The following is a 25,645-nucleotide window of genomic DNA, read 5'->3' as shown; positions in this document are numbered from 1 at the left end:
AGGGAAAGAACTAAAATGAGATGGAAAAGCAGGTTATTAGTTACCCTCCAGAAGCCAAGGAATGTTGGAGGGAGACCCTATCCAAACCACCAAAACCAGCCCCTTTCTAATGACCCCTTAAAGATTGCGTTCTTTTAATTTTTTACCTGATTCAATCATGCAACTCAGAGTATGCAGCTTCTGTATGGCTGCTAAACAATTTCTAGGTGGGTCCCAAAATATATCCATATCTATTTGTTTTTCATCTTCTGATATTAAAAGAAATACTTAGATTTAGGGAGAAAAAGCCGGCAGTGGCTGAGGCGGGGACTTCTGAATCCTAGGAAACAGCAATGTAGCTGTGAGTCAGAAGCCCAGAAGTGACCACAGCAGAATTGATCCAAATAAAGCTGCTCCCCATGCTCATTTCAGAGTATGACTTATCTAAGAAAGCAAGAGCTTCTAAGAACAAATGTGTTTTGGCTTACAGCACTGGTTGGGAAAGTGATGCAACAAAGTTGGGGAGGAAAGGAGTGGTGTGTGGAAATCAGTGCTCCTGTACAAGGACTATTTGCAGGAATTGATACCTCATCCTTTCCTGGAAAAGGAGCAAACATTGCCAGAAGGAAAAGCAGCTTCCAAACTATAGATGAAAAGCCTATTCACTTGCACTGTCTTCACCAACACAGCGCAAGTAATAGCCAACACACCCAGGGTACGGCTCAGTCCCCTCATTATGCTGGACAATATATTCTCCATTCTCCCACGCCTCTTCCTGTGCTGAAAAGAAAGGCTTTCTGTTCCTATTCACATTTGTCTCTCCTTTTTCTATCCCCACGACTCCTGTATCTTTTTCACCCCTAAGTAAGTTTGTAGTTATGTGCAAACAAGACTAATGATATCAAGCCTTTACATACTGGGAAAATAGTTTAAAGTCTTACAATTACTATATGCCACATTTAATACTGAGCATGCCCTTTTAACACATTTTACTTAAGAGTTGTCTCTCCCTCTCTTTTTCTTAACTTACCAAAGTAAATATTCTGATAAGAAATTTACAGTAATTGCCTCTGTTAAAAAAATAAATAGTGATGGAGAGTTTAATGCTTAGTTGTTGCTGTATAAAATGGAAACTACAAGTACTTTTATGACATCAAAGTCATAAAACAAATGACAGAAGTTACAGCCTTCATGCAGAAATCTCTAATCCTAAATCAGTTACTAGAGAATCTCTGGGATATTTTGTAGATTTAGTGCTTTTTCAATACCTTCCAGAATTATTTTTTTTTCCTAAATAAAAACTGTGCTTATTCTAAAACAAGATTCTCTACTTAGTTGAATTTTTCAGTTCGAAATTTTAAAAAATTAGAATTCTGGGAAACAGAGTTTTAAATTGGGAGAAATTAGAGGCAAAGAAAGAAGAAAATAAGAAGATACCTTGCTGTAAACAGTTTTAAAAAGCAGCAAACAAACAGGAGACAAAAGTGGCACAAAATGCAGACAATTATTAAAAGCACAAGAGAAAAGGAAGGAAGCAACAAAGCAACTCCGTATTTTCCAAAATGCAGATAAGTCAACAGCACACACATAACAAATATCATCTCATTAAAGACAAAGAAACTGTGAGCCAAGCCACTGACTCAGGAGTCAGGGTGCAAAAAGACAATTACCGAAATCTACAAAGCACTTGCAAAACCGGAGGAACACTGTACATAAAACTAGATATAAAACAATTGAGGGAAGTAAGAACAGGAAAGTATTCTACTGCGTGTAGCTCAAGGAGGGATTCGGCAGATCCTAGTTCTGCTACAAGTTGGTCCATATATCCCCAGCAGAGTTCAGCCAGGGAAACTGATTGCCTGGTCGGAAATCAGTGAGCTGCTTGCACAGCTGGCTGTTCCCTTGGCGAAGATCAGCCTGTTTTAGCAGATTGGTACGCGAGAACTAAGAAGAACTAAGAAAAACTACTTCCTTTGACTCACGGCTGCTACATCTATCTGCTAAAAAACCAAACCCATCCCACTCCACAGTGAAAATGAACCCTGATGGGTACAAACACAGTGAAAAAAAACAACTTCACAGCTGTTCAAAGAAACGGGCCGTTCTCATCCAAATTAACTGAGATCAGCCAGAGTAGAACATACAAATACATATGAGCAGCAGGGCCATGTATCTCACAAGGGGACTTGACAAAGGAAAGGTTTCTCACACTCATGAGCTGTGGCCAGCCCAAACATGTCCAGTGTTATGTAGGATTGTCCTGCAACATTTTGTTGAAAGGAAGGTAAGACAGCTGACTGGCTTTTGGGTTCATTCTTTCTGTGTTCTGGCAAGTTGTCAGAAAAAAGAAACTCCCTTGTTTTAACAGAATGTTTTAGGTATGGATTGAACCATGCTTTTTCATCGACATCTTCCAGCTTTAAAACTTCATTATTGTCTTCAGTTTTATTTGAAGTCTGTTGAGATTCACATAAATCACCTTCCAACATTCCTATGGGTTGAAATTTCTTCACTGGTATCAAAGCCAAATGCTTGTCACTTCTGATATCTTGGTCAGTAATTACATAAGTCATGGATGGTGAAAAACATTTATCAACTTCTTGTTTTCCGCTAAATGCTATCTTTATATCTCCATTAGTCATGCCTTTTGTATTAATACCACTACATTCAGAAACATAGTTTTCACAATTCATTAGCAGGGACTCTTCCTGACTTTCCTCAGGTGAACAATGTTCCAAGACACTTATGTCTTCAAAATCTGTGATTTTAGCCTCAGATGGCAGTCTCTTCGAAAATGAATTATCCTGTCAATACAAAAAGATAAATTGGAAAGTTAAACATGGATACATAATGTATTCATTTTGTGGGGATTTTTATCGTACAAAATATTGTCATTCGGACTCTGGCTCAATTTTATAACTGCATTAATAAACAGTTCTTGTGCACTTTGGCTGGGATGTATTTGTATGAGAATGAGTACTAAAAATGACAATGCTATTGTTTCCATTTGTTAAATACTTTTATATTAGGTTTTCTGTGCTTAAAAAATTGAAGGCTTGGAATCCGGCTTGGGCTGTTTCCATCTTTTCCACTCTGGCCAGCCATTTTTCAGACAAAAGTTTAAATCCTATTCTCCACTTTCTGTGTAAACCTGATCATCTCCATTTCATTCAGATACACATCAAAACTTTAATATGGAATAATTAGTCAACAATAAAAAAGACAGAATTGTTCACATACTCATTTACCAAATCATATTATACACTGCACTACGTGTTTTGTGGAGAAGGGGGCAGGCATCCAGATGTAGGAATCTAACACAGTAGACTTGATAACCTGAGCAAATTTCATTGACCTCATTTAATAAACCACATCCACCAATCAACATGTAACTATCAGTAATTATTGCATAAGAATTTAATTATTATACTTTATTAAAATGCATCTTTTCCATTTGTTTGAAATAAACTGAAGTGCATTTCCTAACACTTAAGCAGAAGAATAAAACTCTACATTTTTTTTTAATTTAGTCATGAAATGACTGTCAGAGACAGACTTGTCTCCATTTGAACTTTTCCTTAATACATAAAACTTCAGCTTTTACCTTAGGTGCATCAAAAGGCCATTCCACAGCAACACTCTCTGCGGGATTGGGTATATCAGGCCAGCAAGCTTTTTTAAACCTAGAATTGAGAAAGGAATTGTAGTCAAGTTGTGAAAGAATTACATTACTAAAAATAAAATTAACAAATCTCAAGAAAGCCCAAGACAACTTTGCTCAAAATCCAATCCAATTTCTCCTTGACAATTTCCAGGGAGGGGACATCCACAGCTTCTCTGGACAAATTGTTCCAGTGTCTCAATACCCTCATATGAAAGAATTTCTTCCTGGTATCTAACCCAAATCTTCCTTCTTCCAGTTTAAAACCATTACCCCTTGTCCTCTAGCTACACACCCTTGTAAAAAGCCCCTCCCCAACTTTCCTCCAGCCCCTTCAGGTACTGGAAGGATCTATAAGGTCTCCCCAGAGCCTTCTCCAGGCTGAACAAGCCCAACTCCCTCAGCCAGTCTCCACAGGAGAAGTGCTCCAGCCCTCTGATCATCTTCATGGCCCTCCTCTGGACTTGTTCCAGCATCATGTGAAATGCTTTCACATTATGTAAACACTAGTTTCTTCATGACTTCCTTACGGCTCAAGGGAAGTGTCACAAATCACAATAGCAGTATTAATACAGCTAAGGTAAGTAACATGTATTATCTGAAATCTGTCCTAGTGTTGTACTAACATACTAAGGGAAACTTTATTTTTGGTATTATTAACTTTTCAGGAACTGACTTACAGTATGCTCACCTGACTTGACCAACCACAGAACTGCAACTGGCATTTAGTGTTTTCCATAAACTGAGATGGTGATATGCAAAACTCTTTCTCCTATTTCTCTTGTTCTGATTTAGAGCATGTTTTAAAATTTATTTTTGTGCTACAGCATATTAACTTGTTACAAAATAACCTGTATGCATACTTACTTCTAACTCAACTAGCTTATTTTCTTTATTTTACATTGTTTTGAAACCCAACGAAAGATATATTTAAAAATTGCCTTTCACCAGTTAAAATTAACTGACTGAATTCAGTTTTAGAAGGTAGAAAATGTACTCACATGTTTTTTTTCAAAATGCATATTATCCAAAGGCTTAGCAGAAACAACATGCCTAATCCAAGAGGTAGAGCAATGAAAATAACATCTTCTTGATCTAAAGGGGAAAACAAAACAAAACCCACAAGTTTTTCCAATTTCTTCATGCACTCCCTCAAGACAGCTAATTTTCAACATCTAAGTCACCTAATAAACACAATTCTAAAGAGCTCTGTCAAAACCAGGGAAATTTACTCTCAATAGTGTATGGTGCTCATTGTACAATGTGTCAAAAGATGAGTACCCTGAACCCAACAAGTCACAGTTACTGAGCCAGAAAAGCAGCTCATTATTAAGACTTCTCAGGGTATCTCAGGAATAGATGTATAAAATGTTTTAAATTCCTTTATTTAATAGGATCATGCAGTAATTTAGATTGGAGGGGACATCTGTAGGTTATTTTTTTCAACGTTCACATTAGAACCAGGTTGCTTAAGGTGATACCAAGCCAACCTTTGAAAGTCACCTAGGATGAAGAGTCTACCACCTCTCTGGGCACCTGTTGTTCAACTGTCACCAAAAACTGCCATGTAGTGCCACTTGTAGCTGTTACCACAAAATAAAGAGTAAATTAAATGCAGGAGATTTTAAACATACAAAATTACAGTCACTCTGACAGAAACAGTGCACAGATTTCTGAGCTATCTTCTTGAGTATCTACCAAAGGTAGGTACTGACAGCAACAGAGACTAGACCTCAGCACAGGCTAACTTACCTTGCATTTGAGTAGCAAACTAGCAGATTACTTTACAGCTAAGAATTAATTAGCTTTAAGTCCCATGACAAACCTGAGGACAGCTCATGTGCTTTTTTTCTATTTCAGTTTGGCCACCACTATGACAATTTATATATGTATTGAAAACCTTCTTCCAGAAGCAGAAATGAGGAAGTGTCTGAGCTTCTGACCTGCAGCCATCCTACCAAAGCCCCTGGTGAAATCTGGCTAGAGCAAATTGTAAGTAGGAAAAGATATTTGCACACACAAACTGGCCAAAACCTCTGCACTCATTAGTTAAGCTTATATAGCCAAAAAGATGCAACTCAACACAAAGGTACTCTGAATCCGGTATCTCAGATGGAAACATCTACTTTTTAATAAACTGTTAGGGACCCCATCAAATAACAATTGCTCCCACAAACATACACAGTATTCCACAGCATATTTGAAAGCAAAATAAAGATTATGGGGATTGACTTCTAAGCTTACAGTTTCAGTTTGCAAGATGATCAGTGAAACTGAGTTAAATTCAGATAGTCTTCATGGTTCTGTTTAACACTAATTTAAACAAAACAAAACAAAACAAACAAACAAACAAAACCCTAAAAATGGTTTCTTACCCCCAAACCAGTTTCTAAAATATTAATAACAAACCTGGCAGATTACTTACTGAATTTCAAAGTCTTAAAGGTTTTTGGCTCTCCACTGGTTCCACCAGCTTCATTGCTTGCCATGATATAGACAGTATATTGTGTATTAGCCTGCAAGGACTTCAGTCGGTATTGCAGAACATCAGAGTTCACTGTTTCATCTTTTTAGGAGAAGATTTATGTTAATAAACATAAAAATTTGTCAGGGAACTGTATGTTTGTTTAGCATCTTTTACAATGATTACTCAATTTTAAGATAAACTGAAATATGAAGCAACTCTATTAGCTCTTTGAGAGAGAAAAATTAAATTTCCAAACAAAGTTTATAAATGCTCCTTAAAAGTTCAGGGGAAAAAAGTACACCATTATGTATTTACTTTCAAAAGAAATACTTTTTACTTTTTTTTTTTTTTTTTTTTTTTTTTTTTTTTTTTTTTTCTAATACTAAATGCAGGCCATTTATTATCTCCTGTCATTTATTTTATCATTGAAAACAGTACTTTGAGAACTTTATTTCTGGAACCTAGGCTAAGATATTAAGAACATAAAATACCTGGGTGAGGAATTAAGAACTTAAAATAGTTTCTGCTGCTTGTGAAATTTGCCTTTTAAGACACTGATCATCCAAAAGTATGTGATCTACCAGAACTGGCATACCACCAAATCAAAGTCAGATGAAAGCCAAAATCAATAGGATTTTTTTTCTGTTTCAAAATGTTTTTCTGAATGTCACTCAACTTTTCAAATACCTTCTCCATAAATGAAATTAGTATGATGTGCTTCACTTTAAATTTTTTTCCAACAAGGGCATTTATCATAACATTCTACATCTACAAACAGCATTAAAAGCATGTACAAATTATGAAACTAAAGTCACTAACATTTTCTTTTGCATAAAGTCAAAGCCACCTTCATGTCATCATTCAGTTCAGTTCAGAAATACTCATAGAACCACACAATTGAGTCCAACTCCATAACAGAGTAGGACCAAAAACTAGGGTAGACCACTCAGAAAGGCATCCAAACAGGTCTTGAAATCTCCAGAGAAGGAGATTCCACAACATCTCTGGGGAGCCTGTTCCAGTGCTCTGTAACCCTCACAAGGTTACAGAAGTTCTTCCTCACGTTGAGGTGGAACTTCCTCTGCTCAAGTTTGAATCCATTGCCCCTTGTCCTATCACAGGGCACAAGTGAAAAGAGCTGGTTCCTGCCTTCTTGATGCCCAGCCCTCATGTATTTATAGACATTAGTTAGATCCCCCCTTAGTCTTCTCCTCTTTAGGACTGACAAGCCGCAGGTCTCTCAGCCTTTCCTCATAAGGCAGGTGTTCCAGCCCCTTAGTCATCCTCGTAGCCCTCCGTTGGACTCTCTCAAGTAGATCCCTGTCCCTCTTGAACAGAGGAGAACCTCCCTCGATCTGCTGCACACACTCCTCTTAATGCACCCCAAGAAACCATTGGCTTTCTTGGCCACAAGGGCACATTTTTGTCCCATGGATCTCTTGTTGTCTACCAGGACTCCAAGGTCCTTCACCACAGAGCTGCTCTCTAGCAGATCACCTCCTAGCCTGTACTGGTGCATTTTGTTGTTCCTTCCCAGGTGCAGGACTCTGCATTTGCTGTTGTTGAACCTCATTAGGTTCCTCTTTGCCTAGTTCTGCAGCCTGTCCAGATCTTGCTGAATGTCTGCCCAGCCTTCAGGTGCATCAGCCAATCCTCCCAGCTTTCTGTCATCAGCAAACATGCTGAGAAGATGCTCTGTCCCATCATCAAGGTCACTGATAAAGATGTTGAACAGGACTGGACCCAGCACTGATCCCTGAGGGACTCCACTAGTTACAGGTCTCCAGCTGGACTCTGCACCATTGACCACCACTCTTTGGGCTCTATTGTGTACCCAGTTCTTAATGCATCTCATTATCCATTCTTTTATCCTACATATCCTAGATATTTTTTTAATCTTTACATGAGCCATATTTTAGTACCAGTATTTTCAGCCATATTTATAACATACGATAACAAAATGAGATAATAACTATAAAATAACTATCTTCAGACAGCAGATTGTCATAACCCTGTAGAAAGTGTTGATTTTTAAGGTGTACTTACTCAATTCTTTTCCACCTTCAGGTTTATAAAATATTGTGTAGTTACTGATAAATCCATTTCTTTTGTCCTTTGAAATCTCCTTCCATTTTATTGTAACTTCATTTTTCCCTGGAACACCTGTGTCAACCACAGGTCCTTCTGATGGCTCTACATAGAAGCATTATAAATCAGAAAAAGTAGTAAAATAGTCTGTAATGTACTGTAATGTTATCCATCTGTGCCACTTCACACATACGAGCAACATTAGGCCAATAAACACACAATAAAATCTATCATCTTCATGCTCTGATAATGCCCTTAACTCTTCTCAACCTTTTTAAATGGTGATTTCTTCTGATAATACTTCCTCTTCTCTCTTCTGATGTTTGCACAGTACCCAGTGTTACTGCATCCAAATACCTCAGGATCATTAAAAGGCTCAGATCAGAGAGAGAAAAAGAGGTAAAACATCCTTATGTGCCCACAGATTCACTTGGGTGCAAAGTTACAGTGGCTGCAGAACATCTCTGGCTGAGCAGAGATTCAGCTGTGGTCTTCAGCACCCCCAGTCTTTGCCCATTATCTTAGACCAAGCCTTTCTACTTACACAACACAACCTTCCACGCATTGCTTGTAACTTTGAATTAATAGCTCTCTGTGCTTCAGTTTTAAAGCAATTCTCTTCCCATCATCTAACAACCTTTAGCACTGCCACAGCTCCCTACAAACAGGAAAGCACTCAAAACAAAAGTTCGAACTGTGGTAGGATTTCTCAAACATAAAATGCTCCATTACTTCCTCCTAGCAATTAAAGCAGTTTAGCAGTGACCGTTGTACGTTTTTGTGCGCACACTTATATACACCTGTACATACACACACACACAAGTGGACACTTTCACCTGAAATCTTAAAACTACCAGTAAAATACATTCCTACAGCTAGCTGTATAATTCAGTGAATTCACTCCGAACTTTCTACCAACAAAGAAACCTTCCTCCCTCCCCAAAACACTACCGCATGCAGTTTCTATCCTATCGCAGACGTCATGGCTTATTACCATTTTCTACGTGGAGGACTGCAAATATTTTGTTACATTATAAAAAATAATGAAAAAACAGCTTTTCAAATAATCAATTTTTTTCTGTGGGTAGAATATCCTCATATATTAGGCCTGATAAATGCAGTCACACATTAAAATCAAGTCAATTCCACGTCTGTAGCCATACTCTTTCCAAGTACTTTGTACACAGTATGTGAACTTTTAAAAAATTAGTGTATTCAAGCATCAATATACCTCTCCTTGCTGAACAATTCAGTAGCTCATCTATGAACCGAAATCAGGAAGCCCAAATCCTGTTCTTTTTCAACATCTACATCTCTCCTTCAGGAATGCAAACACAACCTTGCTCGAAGATAATACACCCTGACAGACAGATTACAACACACCTTTCACAACATCATTAGTTTAAAATACGTACTTTTTTCTTGAACGTAAGTTTGTATGGAATATGGAGCTGCTGCTTTATTCCCACAGAGAGGATACACCGAGATGTTATAGCATATAAATGGTTTAAATTTTTCTGTACAGGGAAAAAAGGAATATTTACACACAATTCTCTATGCAAGATTAATACAATAGAAGTAGAATAAACTACAGTGCAGTTCTAAACATGCTGTTACAGACCTCTGTTTTCTTCAACTTTTTAGCAACATATATTTGTACAGCATATATTTACTGCCTTGAAGGCTCATTATTGCAATGCATTTGATTCTGTAGTATTCATAAAAGCTATTGGTTTCTGACTCCCATTTGCACTAGAAGTACTTGGATTGGGTAAATATACTTCAGCCTTATAAAGCTTCTCTGCAGCTTCTCTTCTCCTCATCTGTCACTTAAACTAACAGCTTAAGGTTTTGGAAGAAGTTTTTATTTTCAAATAACCAGTATAAAATGATACTTCCAGAAATACATTTTATTTCACGTATCTTTGGGTTTCCTGCTCTGCAGAAGAGAGTTTTGTCTCCTGCATTAAACAGCTTAAAAGGCCCAGCTGAGCCCCAGCTCTTAACCATGTTGATGTTTCAGTTATGCCAACTGCAGATCTGCTTCTAAACAGCTTGGCTGGAAAGTACAATTGCACAAGTGAAATCTCTGCAGTAGAATTTTGTATGTTTCAAGACATAGTTCAAGCCTCTGGAAATGACATTTTGAACACTGAAAAATCCAGTAGCCAAGTAATGAACAGGGTGCACCCCCTACTTACAAGCATCTCTCATCAATGCTGAAATGACACATCTGTGATGTTACAACCCACAAAATGAAACAAGTGAAAAAGGTTTCCTCCTCCAGCTCTGCAGCTTGTTCAGGAAGAATAATGGCCATCAACAGATCCCTGCATCCTACCAGCTCTTGCCTGCTTTTTCAGCCCCTTTCACCTATTACAACCCAGGAAAAGTCATGATGGCATCCGTTTTGTCCCTAAAATAATTCCACAGACAAATGCCAGAATCAGGCCAGAATAGCAGGAAGCCTGAATCTGCCTTGACATTCCTAATGTCATTTGTACTTAGGGCAAAAAAAGATCTACTAATGCTGAGGAGGAAAGTTGTTTTTATATATATATTTGGGAACAGCTATAAATAGCATTTCTTCTTCACAGTAAATTGCTGAAATAGTGCAATTTTCAGCATAAGACTGAAGACTCACTCAGCTCAATGTGTAAGAAACTGCTCTTGAATTTTACTTCAAGTAGATTTTTGTTTTATTTGTTTTACTGTAGCACAGAATCAGTATTTAAATCACTATTTTTTGAGCTAGTAAGAGAGATTTCACAGGCAAACTTAGCTATATTCATCATTAATGAACTAAGCATCCTTTTCACTTTAGGAAATGGAGGGTACTTGTTTTCTGAAAACACGGAAAAACCTTTTTCCTCGATGTTGGCTTCAGAAAAATCCTTACATGAACAAGAACCGCTTGCAAGAATAATAACTGCTTCCAATTTTGATAAATTTCACTTCACTAATGGAAAACCAAAGAACTAATAATCCAAAATTCACTCATCGCACATATTACATATTTTATATTAAACATTTTCACCATTATTCCTGTTTTTCTGGGGAAAAAATTCCAAATTTATAAATAAAAACAGATGCATTTCATTAACTAAAAGTAATGTGCATAGGATATGCACATCAACATTTACAGTTTTGCTTTTGCATGTATCTGTTCAACTCTGCATATTGTTTGTTTTTTCAATTAAACTACATACACAAAGCCAAAACATTATGTCTTAGAGAGATCATCTGTTAAAAAAGTCAGCCTCTAAAACAAAAATGTGAGCAGAGACCCAAATAATCAAGACAGAGAAGTGCTTAAACATGAAATCTGTAGCCCAGTCTTATATGGGAACAAACGCTATCCTGCATGTTGTGTGAAAATATGAGAGTTAAAATTGCTATTAAATTATATACTAAGATTTCAACAAAGCATGTAACAATCCTGTTATTTTTTTTAATGGCCTGAGGAAAGCTGGAGGAGTTGATACTTGTTTGTTCATTCTCCTTTGCTATAAATAAATACAAACAAATACACATAGATATGTACATTGTTACAGTTGTGACTGATAAATGAACGTACTTTTGTTAGCTTTCCAGTGTGTAGAGTTTGATACGTAATGCCATGATCTACCAAAAGGATCAGTCTCAAATTCCTCATACCACTCAACTACGTATTCGGTTACTTCTGGTTTGGAGGCTTTGGAGGCTATCCATTCCACAACCACTTCTTCAGTTGTCGTAAAGGTCTTCACTGTTTCAATAATCTGAGAAGCTAAAAGTGTAACAGAACAAATCAGCAATCCAATTGTCACAAAAACAACACCAAGAAAATAATTAAATTATAGCAAGTTGAGATTGCTTCTTTAGAAGAGCACGGGACTTAGTCAAGGTTAAAACAAAAACACCCCGAACTGAAAAGTGACATTATACCCATGTTCACATGCATGTACCCAAAATACTTTAAAAATTAAGTAAGTAAGAATTGTTAAAATGAAAAGGGGTGAGGAGGGATGAAGAAATGATACTCAGGAGATTTATACATACAGAAGCCAAGACCAGTCTCTCCTTTAGGATTTTAATTTTAGTTTGTAAAATTTTGTAAACCAATTTACTACCAGTTTTGATGGCAATGACAAAGGCAATAGGAAAACAGTAAATCAAGTTAGCAAGGTCATGAATGGCAGTGAAGCAAAGGTGAACCAATAACTTGCAGATCACAGGTAATGAAAGGCTGAGTGAAAATCAAGCCTGGCAAAGTAGAAGGAAAAAGGGCTGGGGAAGCAGAGGTAAAAATGCTGTGTGTAAGGGAAATAAAGCCATACCACGGAAGAATCAGAAGAACACTTCTTGTGTGATACAGAAGCAGATAAGAGAGGCACTCAGCAACCTCCGAGACAAGATGACATCATGTCTACATATCCAGTTTCATCACTAAACTGGAATTTGACTGAGCATTTCCAGGGGAGCTCTAGCACTCATTTAATGAACAACTGACACAGGACAAGTGATTCAAGTGTGTCAAATGCAATCCCTCTCCCAGACAATGTGTAGGCAGCAGGATGTTGCAACACATGGCTCACAAAGCTATCAGATTTAAACCTAAGAGCCAAAGGGCACAAATACTGTAACAGAGCAGACCAGCCCTTAGACACCAGCAATGTGTGGGACAGGGGGCTTTAGGAATGCATATGAAAGGCAAATAAACACAATGTTTCCCTCTCTGGCTCCACTGATGCATCTCACATAATTCCATTCAACACATATTTGAATAATGTTGTTAAATGCACTGCAATAATGCCCTGTGGTTACCAATTTTATAACCTGGTAAAGGGATGAAACAGAATTGGGTGGCACTCTAAAAATTCATTTGGGAGGTCCAAGCTTAGAAAAACAAAACTGAAAACTCCCAGGAAGTAGTAAAATAGAAATACTAACAAGACTTCAGAAAGTGCTGATATTTTAACACCTACATCTCAAAACAAAAAACAACAACAGTAGTCTGTAACAAAAACATGGTAAGTGATAGCAAGATACAACAAGCAGTTGATTTTTTTTCTAGTAAGAAGTAATGGACTAGACAGCTTTGTACATAATACAATTCTGTATATAAATGGAAAACTGTGCTAAGGACTTTCGTCATGCCTTCACTGTGACAGAACTTGAACAGATGTCAGGAAGATAATTTTTTTTGTTAATGAAAAAAATACATCACGATATTATTAAATCTTACTTTTTTCACTGGTGGATGGAATCTTCAAAATAGCTTTAGGAGAATTTCCAGCAGAGTTATAGGCAGTAACAGATATTATATATGCCTCTTCATTTAAATGTAAGATCATCTTCTCAGTGGTAGAGATGTTTGCTATTTTAAGTGCACGATTGCTTTCTGGATAGTAGTCTATTTCGTAGCCTAGAATCCTCCCAGAAGGTGGAAAGCTGTTTAATGGCTATTAAAAAAACGTATGCAGTAGTTTTTCAAAGTGTTATTTGTATAATCGAAAGTATGGACTGTATTAAAGAGTCCAGATCAAATTACAAAATCTTTATACTATATTTAGAAAACCAAGGTACTTTCTTCAGTCTCACCATCATGACAGTCTGCTGCAACAATTTCACTGAAGGAAAGGGTCAAAAGTCAAATACTGAGATTTGAAATGCAAGGAGCCACTGGTCACTCTATTAGAAGATTAAAGTGAATTTAGACACAACTTTGGTAAGCCAATTTATTTAAAAGCAGTTGTAAGGACTTTCAGTCAGACTTTCCAGTCACCTGAACACAATTAAGCTCTTCCTTTCCACACAGATTACACAGCTCTGTTCATCAATAGATAGACCCAAAAGCCTTTTCCATTCAATTCTGCTTTATTCAGTGGGGTTTTTTCTGATGACAGCAAAAACCCCTTGCAGTTTTATGTCCTACAACACCAAAATACTTCAGTGCAACACCACCTGCAGGATACCAATGTGATTATTGATTTACAAAAAGAGTATATACCTTCCACATAAGATGTACACATCTACCTCCAGCTGAGTGTGAAGGCTCAATTACCCTCCACAAATCCACTTTTTCTGAAGGAGCTATTTGAAGACATAAAAATACATTTAAATTTGCTGTAATATTAAAAAGAGAGCGTAACATGCTAAAAACAATCACACGGTTTCAAAAATAAAGTCTTAGAACAATTTATTAAGAAGTTTTCCCTTGTGTAATGTCGTGCCTTTTTCCCTAATTGGTACAGCTTCTTTAAGCCTCCTTCTGTTTTCTTTTATTTGTTAAGTCCTAAAGGAGATTTTCTAGTCTTGTTTTATGAATGGTAAGATAATTTCTCTACTAAGTAATTTTATTGGACATACTTCCTACACTCCACTTCTGCCACTATCCTACTTCGCAGTGTTCAGTTTCCATCTACACTCCTAATTTTCTTCTCTGTCTATTCACCCATTGTCTTCCTTACCCCTACGTTGTTTGTATCACCTTTCCAATTTCCTTTCTCCCTTGCTCTTCTTTTTCAGTTTTCTCTCTTCTATATTCAAACAAAATACACGTGTTCTATTAAAACAACAGAATTTTAAATTCAACAGACTCATTATATGCTGCAAATACAGTTTTCTATATTGCACTCTAATGGCCTAGGGAAAATCTTACAGAACAGCTTACCTCTCTCCTCCGTGCTTGCAGTTTTCTCCCTGCTCCAGTCACTCCAGAACATTGACACGACACTGCGACACCGAACGGCAACTGAATATTCTGTGGAGTCCCACAGACCTGTGAGATTACATGTTCCTGTCTTCTCTGCAGAATTCAGTGGAACCTGGACACGTTCCTGAAAGTAGATACACGAACAAAAATTTTTTGCCCTAAAATTGCCTGCAGATACATGATTTAGCTTTAAAAAAAAAACCACAAAGGATGCAGTTTTCATCTTCCCCAGCTCACTCCTCAACATTGTTTCAAATTCCATTTTCCTACGTAGCATCTTCATTCTTCCAGGGTTTAAAAAGCTTGAGCCTGAACTATGTCTGTACTGACCGACCTGTGGCCTGAACTGTGTGCAGCCCACACGAAACTCCACAGCTGCCTGTGCTGGTCCAGAAGTGCTGGATGACTGAAGTTTTCACTGCTGGGAGGCAACTGGGTATTGCTAAAGCCAGCATCACCATAATGTCCTGGATACAGCTCCACCTCACAGCAGCAGCATCCCTGGGGAAGCAGCAATCACCTGCAGCTTGCAAGTCAGCTGAGCACCTATTTCCTTGTTTCTCTTCTGAGCTACAGGGTCTTCTAGCTCTTAGCTGTGTAACAGTGTGGTGGTAGGACATCCCAAAGACTTTCAGCAGATGATTAAAATGAAAAGACCAGTGAAAACAAGAAAATTCTGATTCCAAGAGAAAACAATAAAATGGAGCTTTTAAGTGGTGAAGGAAGACAAGAGTGTAAGAAATAATTGAAAAGAGACTACAAGGTGAGAAATTTCTTCACCTTAAAGGAGCTTCACTAATGGAAGCCAGAAGCTAGATTCTTGTTCCAAACCAAAAGGTGAAAGAAGAACTGAAAACCAGGAACTGGAGTTGATGCATCAACTCAACTGGATGGACAAAGGGAAGCAGAAGAAAACAACAGGATTACAGAAAGATTTAAGTATTTGCATACAGAAAATTGTTATAATCACACCAACATTAGTGTTTTCTCTTCCAAATTGAAAAAAAAAATTACTAATTAACAACTCTCAAATTTCCGATGACTGAAAGTTGCTAAAATAAATGTTCAAGTTAGCTAAATTCTAAAAAGGTCAGAAAGGTAAGTTTTAGAACAAGAAAGATTCCCTCTTGGGAGCAAAACTGAAGTAGTATTGTCATAGAGATTTACTTTCCAATGAAAGGTGAATCAAACTACAACAACACCGAATAATATAAGCAAGTAGAAAAACACATTATTTGTTTTTGTTGTTGAACCTGAATCAAACAGTGACAATTGTGAAACCTAAATTGTTGTTTGGGGTTTTTTTCTAGAGAGTCTGTGGAAAAATGCAGGTAAGTTTTGAGGAAGAAAATTGATATAGATTGTATTTGATAGTGAAAAGGTAGACACGTGATTTATTACACCAGTGCTGACAAATACATACAATAATGCTGTAACTTCACCAAAATGTGAATATTTTCAACATTTGGGATGGATCTCACATGCACACAAGCATCACAAGAAAATCAGTGTCTTGACTCAAAAGGGAAAAACACCTTTAACAGGTCTTTTAAATAAACATGAGTTCAGTTTCTAATATCCTAGGTGGACGTAAGCCAGCTTGCCTATCAGATAATCCCAAATACTATATACTGAATCAAACAATTACACGTCAAATCCATAGTAAAGGCTCATGCCATGAGAAGGTGAGGAGGATGCTAATTAGAATCACCTTCCATACCAGGAACGTTTTTGAAAGCTCTGAGGACTACTACTAATTATCCTGGTATTTTTTTCTCTCCCAGAATTACACATTTAATGTATAAAGTAGTAGGGTCATGGCATAAATCTCTGTGTAATTAATTTAATTTTTAAAAAAGCCAAGCAACCTGGTCCCTTCTTAACTTTGGACGAGGAAACAGTAAGACTGCAAACAGAATCACTTCCATACTGAGGAGCACTGGAATAGGCCATCTGAAAGAAGAAAACTACTAAATACTGTTTTTTCTACAGCAGTTCCATTGAAGTGTCTGGAAGATAAACCCAAAAAAACCCCCAACTTATTTTTCACCTTGGAAAATTTACACTTCCGTTCACTTGAAATTAATGTATCATTAGTCCCATATTAATTTGATTTGACTGTTGTGGCTGGGAGTAAATGCGATTCTCTCCACTAAACTACAACAGGAAAGTAAAATATTTTGACTGCCTGTCCATGTAATCCCTCAAGCTAAAGTCATCCCTTCGCCTCTCATAGAAATACATTCAGAAGTACAGTATGTACAAAACCAACACTGACCACAAGGAAAAGTACAATTCATCCTAGAAAACAAAGCAATCACCTTAAGATAACACATACCTAATTACGTACCCCTAAAATAACAAGGCTTTAATCATTATTTCTACCTCTTTCTTGTTTTTTTTTTCTATTTAGCCTTTCATAACATTAAGAAATTAGTCACAAAGAAGCTAACACTCAGAAGAACATTTGTGTAGCTTACCGATGAGTTTGAGTACAAGTTTCTGTATTGAACCTGGCAAATAAAATCTTGTGAAGGGATAATCTTCTCAGGCATTTTCCAGGTTACTGTAAGCAACTGCTTCACACCAAAGACTTTTTCAACTGAAAGTACTTCAGGAGGATCAAATTTCTCTAGAATGGAAAAATAAAAACATTAATGGGGGAAAGTGCTTCTACAAAAATTTAGAATTGCTCCATCTATGTGTGTTCCAGGAATTTCAATTATTATCCCAATAACGCACATCCTATCAGAGTATTCACATGATGGTTTTTTTATTCTTTATATGGGAAGTTATCTTTCAGAAAGATTGCACACACAACTGATTTGATGCTGACAAACCTACTCACAGATGTGCAGATAACCTGCATCCATATCAGCACTGAAGAATACCACTCAGAGACAACAGCTGGGAAACAAAATGAATTGCAGCTGGGATGCCAAAGTCAAGCTCAAACTGCAGATGAGGGAAGAATTCATTTGAAAAGGACTGGAGGAGAAGTGGGAAGCAGCAAATGGGAAAATAATGGATTAGCAATGAAAAGAGATGGCTGGTACAGAGGAAAGTGGAAAATTACAAGCTGCCACAGCAGGTCTGAACACAAGGAGCAAAGGAATGTGTGGCTGGAGAGCTGACAGTGCTGCAGCAGAAATACTCCATTAAAAAGGGCTGTTGACTAAATACACCAGAATGAACGGAGGAAAATGCAGTAAAGAGGGAGAGGAGGTAAACAAAATATTGTTACTGCTCCTGGGAATTACAGAACAGATGTTTTTTTCTCGTTATTTTATTCTATGTCAACCAACTTGGTTTATAGTTTGTTCCAGAATTCTCTAACATATATGCTATCAGGAGGAAAAAATTGAGGAGGGTGCAGTCAGCTCAACATATATTGCTTTATCTTAATTACCTATTTTCTCCAGAGGTATAGGAACACAATCTGATGAGGCTTCACCCACAACATTTTCAGCTTTCACCTGGAAACAAGAACTACTACTATATGGAGTATCTGGAAAATGAAATGAACATGACTCTGTTTTGCTTTCGCAGGTGCCTGCTGTATTTGGAAGAGTCACCATTCCTTCTGTCATCCTAAAAAACAAGAGAAAAATAAAGAGAATTAGAAATAATATTATTTTCTTAGAATAATTCAAACTGATTTACAAACTATTTAAATTGGCATTTATAGGCTTTTGCGATGGCTGGGCATTTTTATCAATTAGTATCTCCTTTGATCATAGAATCATTGAATCATTAAGGTTGGAAAAGACCATTAAGATCATAAAGTCTAACTGTTAACCTAGCACTGCTATATACAGCACTAAACCATGCTCCCTAAACATCACACTACAAGTCTTTTAAATACCTCCAGGGATGATGACTTGCTCACTTCACTATGCAGCCTAATCCAAATCTGACAAGCCCTTCAGTGAATAAATTTTTCCTGGAGTCTCTGGAGACTTTCAAGACCCGTTCAGATGCCTTTCTGAGTGATCTGCCCTAGTTTTTGGTCCTGCTTTGGCAGGGCAGCTGGACTCAATGATCTTCAGAGGTCCCTTCCGACCCCTAACATTCTGTGATTCTGTAATACCCACTCTAAACCTCCCCTGGCACAACTGAAGACCACTTCCTCTCATCCTATCACATTTACCTGGGAGAAGAGATCAACACCCACCTCACTACAACCTCCTTTCAGTTTGTTAGAGAGAGTGATAAGGTCTCCCCTCAGCCTCTTTTCTCCAGGCTGAACAGCCCCAGTTCCTGCAGATGCTCCTCACAAAACTTGTTCTCTAGACCCTTCACCAGCTTCGTTGCCCTTCTCTGGACACACTCCAGAACCTTAATGTCCTTCTTGTAATGACAGGGCCAAAACTGAACACAGTGCTTGAGGTGAACCAGTGCTTAGTACAAGCTGACAATCACTTCCCTAGTCCTGCTGGCCACACTATTCCTGATACCAGCCAGGATGCTGTTGGCCTTCTTGGCCACCTGGGTGCACTGCTGGCTCATGGTCACCCAGCTGCCAACCAGCACCCATGGGTCCTTTCCCACCAGGCTGCTTTCCAACTAGTCTTGCCCATGCCTACACTGTTGCGTGGGGTTGTCAAGACGCAAGTGCAAGACCCAGCGCATGGCCTTGCTGAATGCCATCAATTGGCCTCAGACAGTTGATCCAGCATGTCCAGATGTCTTCCTACCCTTGGGCAGATCAACACTCCCTCCCAACTTAGTGTGATCTGCAAACTTAATGAGGGTGCACTTGGTCTCCTCAGCCAGGTCACTGATAAACATACTAAGGAGAACTGACTCCAACGCTGAGCGCTGGGAAACACCACTTGTGACCAGTCACCAACTGGATTCAACTCCATTCAGCATGACTCCTCAGGCCCAGTCATCCAGCAACTTTTTAAGCAGAGAAGCATATACCCATTCAAAACATGAGCAGCCAGTTGCTCCAGGAGAATGCTGTGGGAAACAGTGCCAAAGGCTTCACTAAAGTCTAGGTAGACAACATCCACAGCCTTTCCCTCATCCACTAAGCAGGTAACTTTGTCACAGAAGGACAGGTTGGTCAAGCAGGACCTGCCTGCATCCACTAGAAGACAAAGATTAAACTTATCCTCCTTTTGTTGCTACTGTGTTTATAGATCCCTTTTTAATTGTCTTTTACAGCAGGAGAAAAATTAAGTTCAAGCTGGACTTTGATCCTTCTAATTTTCTCCCTGTCTACATGACATCTTAGTAGTCTCTCTGAGCTGCCTGTCCATTCTTCCAAAGGCCATAAATTCTCATTTTTCCTGAGTTCCAACCAAATCTCTCTGTTCAGATGATGTTTGTGAAAACAAATATTCTTTCCTTATCGCACTTCTCCTGTAAACGCATATAAAATACCCTTTAATTGCAATTATTAAGTCAACTTTCCAGAAGCACTTATGAAGAGTAAAAGTGCCTTAATGAGAGATCCACATGCTATTATTAGTTTAGATTAAAATTTCCAAAAGAAGGGAGATAATGTAACTCCACACAAAACCTCTGTCAAAAATACGTTGATAGATAAAGCTGGCAATACATTCCACATGGAACTACATGATAGCAAGTTTTTGCTCATCTTTCAGCATTTAAATACTGAAAAAAGATAAGTCAAATTGTACTACGGCCAAGCTATTACAGGGTAATATAACAGATTTTCCTGAAAGAACACACAAATAATATGCTGTTTTTATAGCATGTATTTCCATAATAAATAGCGTGGGATGCAAAACTAACAAAATTTGTTTCATTTTATCAACCCACAGAGAAACCCTTCAACAAATAAAAACTCATATATGGGGCCTGCATTCAGTACTTCATATTATGAACTAGATGAGCAGATCATTCATGTAATTCAAAAAACAGTCTGAGGCTGGTATTTCATGAACATTTTCAAGCTAGTTTAAGCCTGCACTGCTGCAAAAGGACACAGTCCTATCTCCCCTAACATGCACAGCTCTCTATTTCCACCCAGTGCTTAAAGAATTTGGGCTGGTACAGGAAGGAACAATACTGAAACTTACTTTCAATGGCTGTTTTAGTTCCACAAACTCGTCTTAGTTACAAAATGTAAAAATGCCAAAAGAATAATAAAGTTCTCCTTAATGAAGGTGGAAGCCTAAAATAGCAAGCCTAAAACTGAGGTAAAATTGAAGATGTTTTATTGTGCTACCATTTAAATAAAAAAGATGCCATATGCTAGCTTAACCTACTACAAGGTAATGTCTCCTTTGGAGTCTCTGCTAACACCTTCAAAATTGTTTCAACACCAATTTCACCATTTTCACAGTTAACTTACAAAAAAGCTCCTAAACAATATTTAAATGTAATTGAAATTGACAGGATCAAGTATTTATGCTTCTATAACAGGGTCAAAAAAAAAAACCACTGAAAAGCATGAAACTACATACTTCATATTTGCAAATACAAATCCCCAGATGTGAACAATCCAAAAAGAACAGCTACCTTTGGCTTCTTCTGCTGAAACTGTATGACTCCAAAGGCCCCGAGGTTAAAACCTACTGGTGTCAAGGAGAGTAACAGGGGCTTTCATAGCTTTAACTGGAATTGTTTAAAGTAGAGTAGGGAGTTATCTTTTCTACTCATCCAAAATGACCACAGTTAGCATCACAGAAAGCTTCTGGGTAACACTCCCACAAAGTGCCTCCATGCTCCATTCGTACTCAGGCTTACTCAACTTTTTATCTAATCGGTGACATTACTTCAAGGAAGCAAGTATTAATTCCCATGTAAACATTTGTCTGCTAAATACTAGGTTGAGAATGCGTATTTCTTTTATAGAGAACACTAAAAAAGACACAAAATTGTAACCTTTTTCAACCACCACCAACTCCAAATTAACTGAATTTACTAAGTAAATATCACGACTCTGAACTCCATGCCGTTTCTAAGTTTTCTTTAAACAGAAGACAGGAGATGAGAGAAAGGGAGCTGGTGGTCTAACCCTACCAATCCAGTTCCAAATACATGGTATACTTACGTTTTTCGGTAAAGAGTATAGTTTGTAAAAAGATTTGTTTCTCTTCCAGAAGTCCAGGTGCAAGTAAGTTCAACATCGACACGATAAATGCAGGAAATATTTCTTGGTATGTCTGGTGGAACTATAATGACAAAGGTTAAAAAAAAACAACAAACAAACAAAAAAACAACAGTAAAAATAAGTAACTTCAATGTATAACTGATTTTATTAGTTAAAAAGCAGATTATAGCAAACTTCACTAAGTGTCTTTCATAGTACTTTATTTTTCTTATTACCCTCAAAACTTCTCACAAAGCCAAAATCAAAACCACTCCTTCCCCCTTGGGAAGAAAGGGAATTTTCTCTAACTACTTCTCAGAAATACTTGACTAAGTGGGCCTGAAGACATAAATCATTAACTATCTTGTATCAGACCTCTACATATATTGTCCTGAACCTCTAAGTAAAGCCCCTGCAACATATCCGCAGCTCACAGCAAGTCCAGAAAGTAAGAGAAAAACAAGGAAATGGCACAGAAGTTCAGCAAAAGGCATTATCTGAAAGATAAAACTCTTCTTGGTTCCTTCCCAGAATATGTAACCACACAACCTCTGAAAACCCTTAACCCAAGGAGCCTGCACGACTTCAGAGTGCAGTATGCAACATCCTAGAAAACATATCTATGCAACCTTGAAGAGATCACTAATTCTGGACTCTCTTTGTCTCATAAGCAAGATAGTGCAAAGGAAACAATGCTCTGCAATCTCCATGGTCTCAAGTAATCCATAAAAACTTAACACTCTCAAAGCCTTCTTTGTTAAAGCCAGATTTCTTCACTCCACAAAATAAACAGGAGTTCAAAGAACTGTGCCCAGTGAAATAAACTGGTTAAAAAAGCTCTCTCTTCAAAACAGTACCTCAAAAGGTCTTTATTTTATTGACAACCTTACAGCACAATAAACTGTGCAGACAGGCAATACCTTCTGGGTTTTTTTTTTCATTCCACAAATGTATTTTTTCTGCATTTATGGCTTCTTTAGTAGAATGGGACCCCCAGGCACATCTCAGAATCATCTGGACTTACACAAATTTTCTAATATATTGAATCAGATTAATATTTATCCTGCAACGTTCTTTATAAAATACTGTAATTATAATGTCTTTGAAGCTGAGGACTGGAGGAAATCCATCTTGGAGAAAGCTAAAGTTGGCTAGGCTAAACAAAAGACATAATTAAAGGGACAGACTAGTGAACTGAACAGAAAACCTCCACTCACTTGAGCTGGCTAAAAGTCAGGGTCAGACAGGTTACGGACCAGTGTTGTTACAGAATGCCCACAATTTCATGCTTTATGTCAGAAAAACAAAAAAGGTATACTTGAAAACAGGTGTCTTACAATGCCACAAGCTAAAAAAAAAAAAAAAAAAAAAAAAAAAAAATTTAAAAAAGGGGTTTTTAAAAGCCACAAAAAAAAAAAAAAAAAAAAAAAAAAAAAAAAAAAAGTTTTAAAAGTACTTTTAAAAATACTTCTTATAGTTTGCTATTAAAAATGTTAACATTCATTTTTTCACATTTCTACTTACATCCAGATTTAACTTCAGTGTGAACCAAAAGTTGTTCCTTGTCCAAGTACTTGATGAAACACTTCACATGAGCTTTGCTGTAAGTGAAGTTATGGATGGTTATACTCGAGACAGTCTCATTCACAGTGCCATAGTTTTCCTGAGCAATCAAATCATGATTCAACTTCCAGATGATGTGGCTTGCGTTTCTGTGAGGAGTGTAGCGTGTCCCAAGAACACAAAATAGTTTCAGAGTGGATCCTCTTTTAATTTCAGGAGATGATGGGAAAATCTTAGCATCTCTGATGGAGTTTTCTTCTAAAAGCAAAATAATAAGGTATCATATGACCTAATTGCTTTTAAAATACCATTGGAAATTAGTCTTTTGATACCTAAAGATAATTTAATTAGATTTTTTTCATATGGAGTTCAAATTAAATGCTCAGTTAGTAATTCTATTCAGATATTGCTGTTTGGAAACTCAGTCACATTAATTACTATATTACCATAGGTATCATGTAAGAATGATGTTTCTATACCTTCCCATAAATAACAGAGAAATTTCAATTACTTAAATTATTTTTTAATACCTGAAAATGAAGAAGAGAGACTCTTGTCTTTTAAATCTGTTTTTAAATAACATTCCTGCATGCGTAAGGCACACACGCCATGTAGGTGTTACCATTACCAACTGCTTTATCAGAAAATACATCACACCCGCAAGTTTAACGTTTACAGCTAAGCTGCAATATATTTCAGTATCTCATTAGTACGTTTTCCACTCACAGTATTTGTATTCCCACATACAAGGCAGGAATTGTATACAAAGCACAGGTTAAAGGCAAGCACAGAAGCAGTGTGAATGAGAGAACTCAGCAACAAACGTTACCCAACACTGCAAGAGGCACCCGTTAAGAGTCCTGAAGGCAGAAAGCTGTTTATTTTTTGGCTGTTACTTATTTCCTGAAGGCAAACGTAATAAATACTGCAAATTGTATCAGTTGCATGCGATTACCTGGACTGTTGGATACATTGTTCAGGCTTCTACAAATACATGCACTTGTCTTCCATGTAATCCCCAGTGTAAAACACAAATACCATTACATAATTAATTTCTGTTGTGCATTAAGTTGCATGCAATACATTGCACATGAACTTTCAATTGCTGTCCCAAAGTAATTATTTCAATCTGTCCTTGTGATTTCTTATTCTGACCTATAATATTCAACTTAATGGATTTAAAGTGGCACTATTGTCACAAGAAGCATTTTTTAATCCCCAACCATTCATTCACTGCTGTTACTCCCTTTGCATGCCAGAAGCAGCACCTCTGCAGTGAGCCAAAGGGAATCCCACACAGATGAAAAATAAAAGCTTGGAAAAAAAACCCCATAGGTTTCCATCCAGATCAGATTCCTCATCACTGCATGACCAGGCACAGAGATGCATTCCAGCAGGAGAGGGAGAGGAAAAGCAGAGGGAGTGAGGAAGTACCTGCTCATTTCAGCAGTTACTTGTGCTGACCTAAACTATGGAACTTCATTCATTCATTCATTCATTCTTAGGGGACTTTTAAAATAAGGAATGAGAACATTAGTAGTCACTGTGTGAAACTGTGAACATGTAATATCAGACTCAAGAATCCAAACCCAGCAGACATTAACTGCATTTTAAGTGTTCATGTGTGACATGTACATTAACTTGTTTCAACAGAAGATCTTCAAGGTTACCAGCCTTTACAACCCAACAAGAATTGTACCATCATATGACTTCCAGGTACAGATTCCCCTTCTACATCCTGTGCAACAGGGAAACAGTTAACAAAGCAGTTTTAAAATATATTTATTTGTTTGTTCATATTTTAAATACAAAAGAAAACATATCCAGGCTATCATGATCACAACAAACATTCCACAAGAAAACATCAAGAGTGCTACAAATTAATTTATCTTTCTGTACTATACATACTTAGTCAATTACCTCCTAACCTGTATTTTCAATTTTTTTCATTTTCAGAACTCTTCAAAATTTCATTTGGAGAAGGTCACCATTTGGAAAAGTGTCTTGAGGCAAGACAGATGCTAGTAATCAAGAAACATACCTGCTATAGAACTGCAGAGTAGGACAAACATCCAAATCAAACAGTTGAACATTTCCTTTTCGGTTACTATGGACAGGAAA

General features: G+C 37.3%; 1 protein-coding gene across 1 annotated transcript; it reads right to left on the bottom strand.

Annotated features, from left to right (window-relative positions):
- Window positions 1-2,153: 2,153 nt before the first annotated feature.
- Window positions 2,154-25,617, bottom strand: IL31RA (interleukin 31 receptor A). The gene is made up of 16 exons (XM_010005400.1): window positions 25,566-25,617; window positions 23,486-23,782; window positions 21,923-22,043; window positions 18,768-18,794; window positions 18,302-18,441; window positions 17,373-17,524; window positions 14,851-15,016; window positions 14,188-14,270; window positions 13,423-13,639; window positions 11,773-11,964; window positions 9,611-9,712; window positions 8,154-8,300; window positions 6,066-6,206; window positions 4,642-4,735; window positions 3,584-3,662; window positions 2,154-2,783 (listed from the first exon to the last, which is right to left on the bottom strand). Exons 1-16 carry the CDS (start codon window positions 25,615-25,617, stop codon window positions 2,154-2,156), a joined length of 2,640 nt encoding a protein of 879 aa, XP_010003702.1.
- Between the last annotated feature and the right edge of the window lie 28 nt (window positions 25,618-25,645).

This window comes from Chaetura pelagica, unplaced genomic scaffold (genome assembly GCF_000747805.2).
Source record: "Chaetura pelagica isolate M959 unplaced genomic scaffold, ChaPel_1.0 scaffold37, whole genome shotgun sequence".
Taxonomy (NCBI): Eukaryota; Metazoa; Chordata; class Aves; order Apodiformes; family Apodidae; genus Chaetura; species Chaetura pelagica.
This window is presented reverse-complemented; position numbering and strand designations above follow the sequence as displayed.

Excerpts from the sequence above, each read along its gene's own strand:
- IL31RA (XM_010005400.1), bottom strand. The coding sequence starts at position 25,617 with ATGTTCAACTGTTTGATTTGGATGTTTGTCCTACTCTGCAGTTCTATA. Across the intron at positions 18,442-18,767 it reads AGTGAAGTGAGCAAGTCATC|CTGCGAAAGCAAAACAGAGT; the intron begins ATCCCTGGAGGT and ends TACAGCAGGCAC. Across the intron at positions 14,271-14,850 it reads TGCAAGCACGGAGGAGAGAG|CTCCTTCAGAAAAAGTGGAT; the intron begins GTAAGCTGTTCT and ends GTCTTCAAATAG.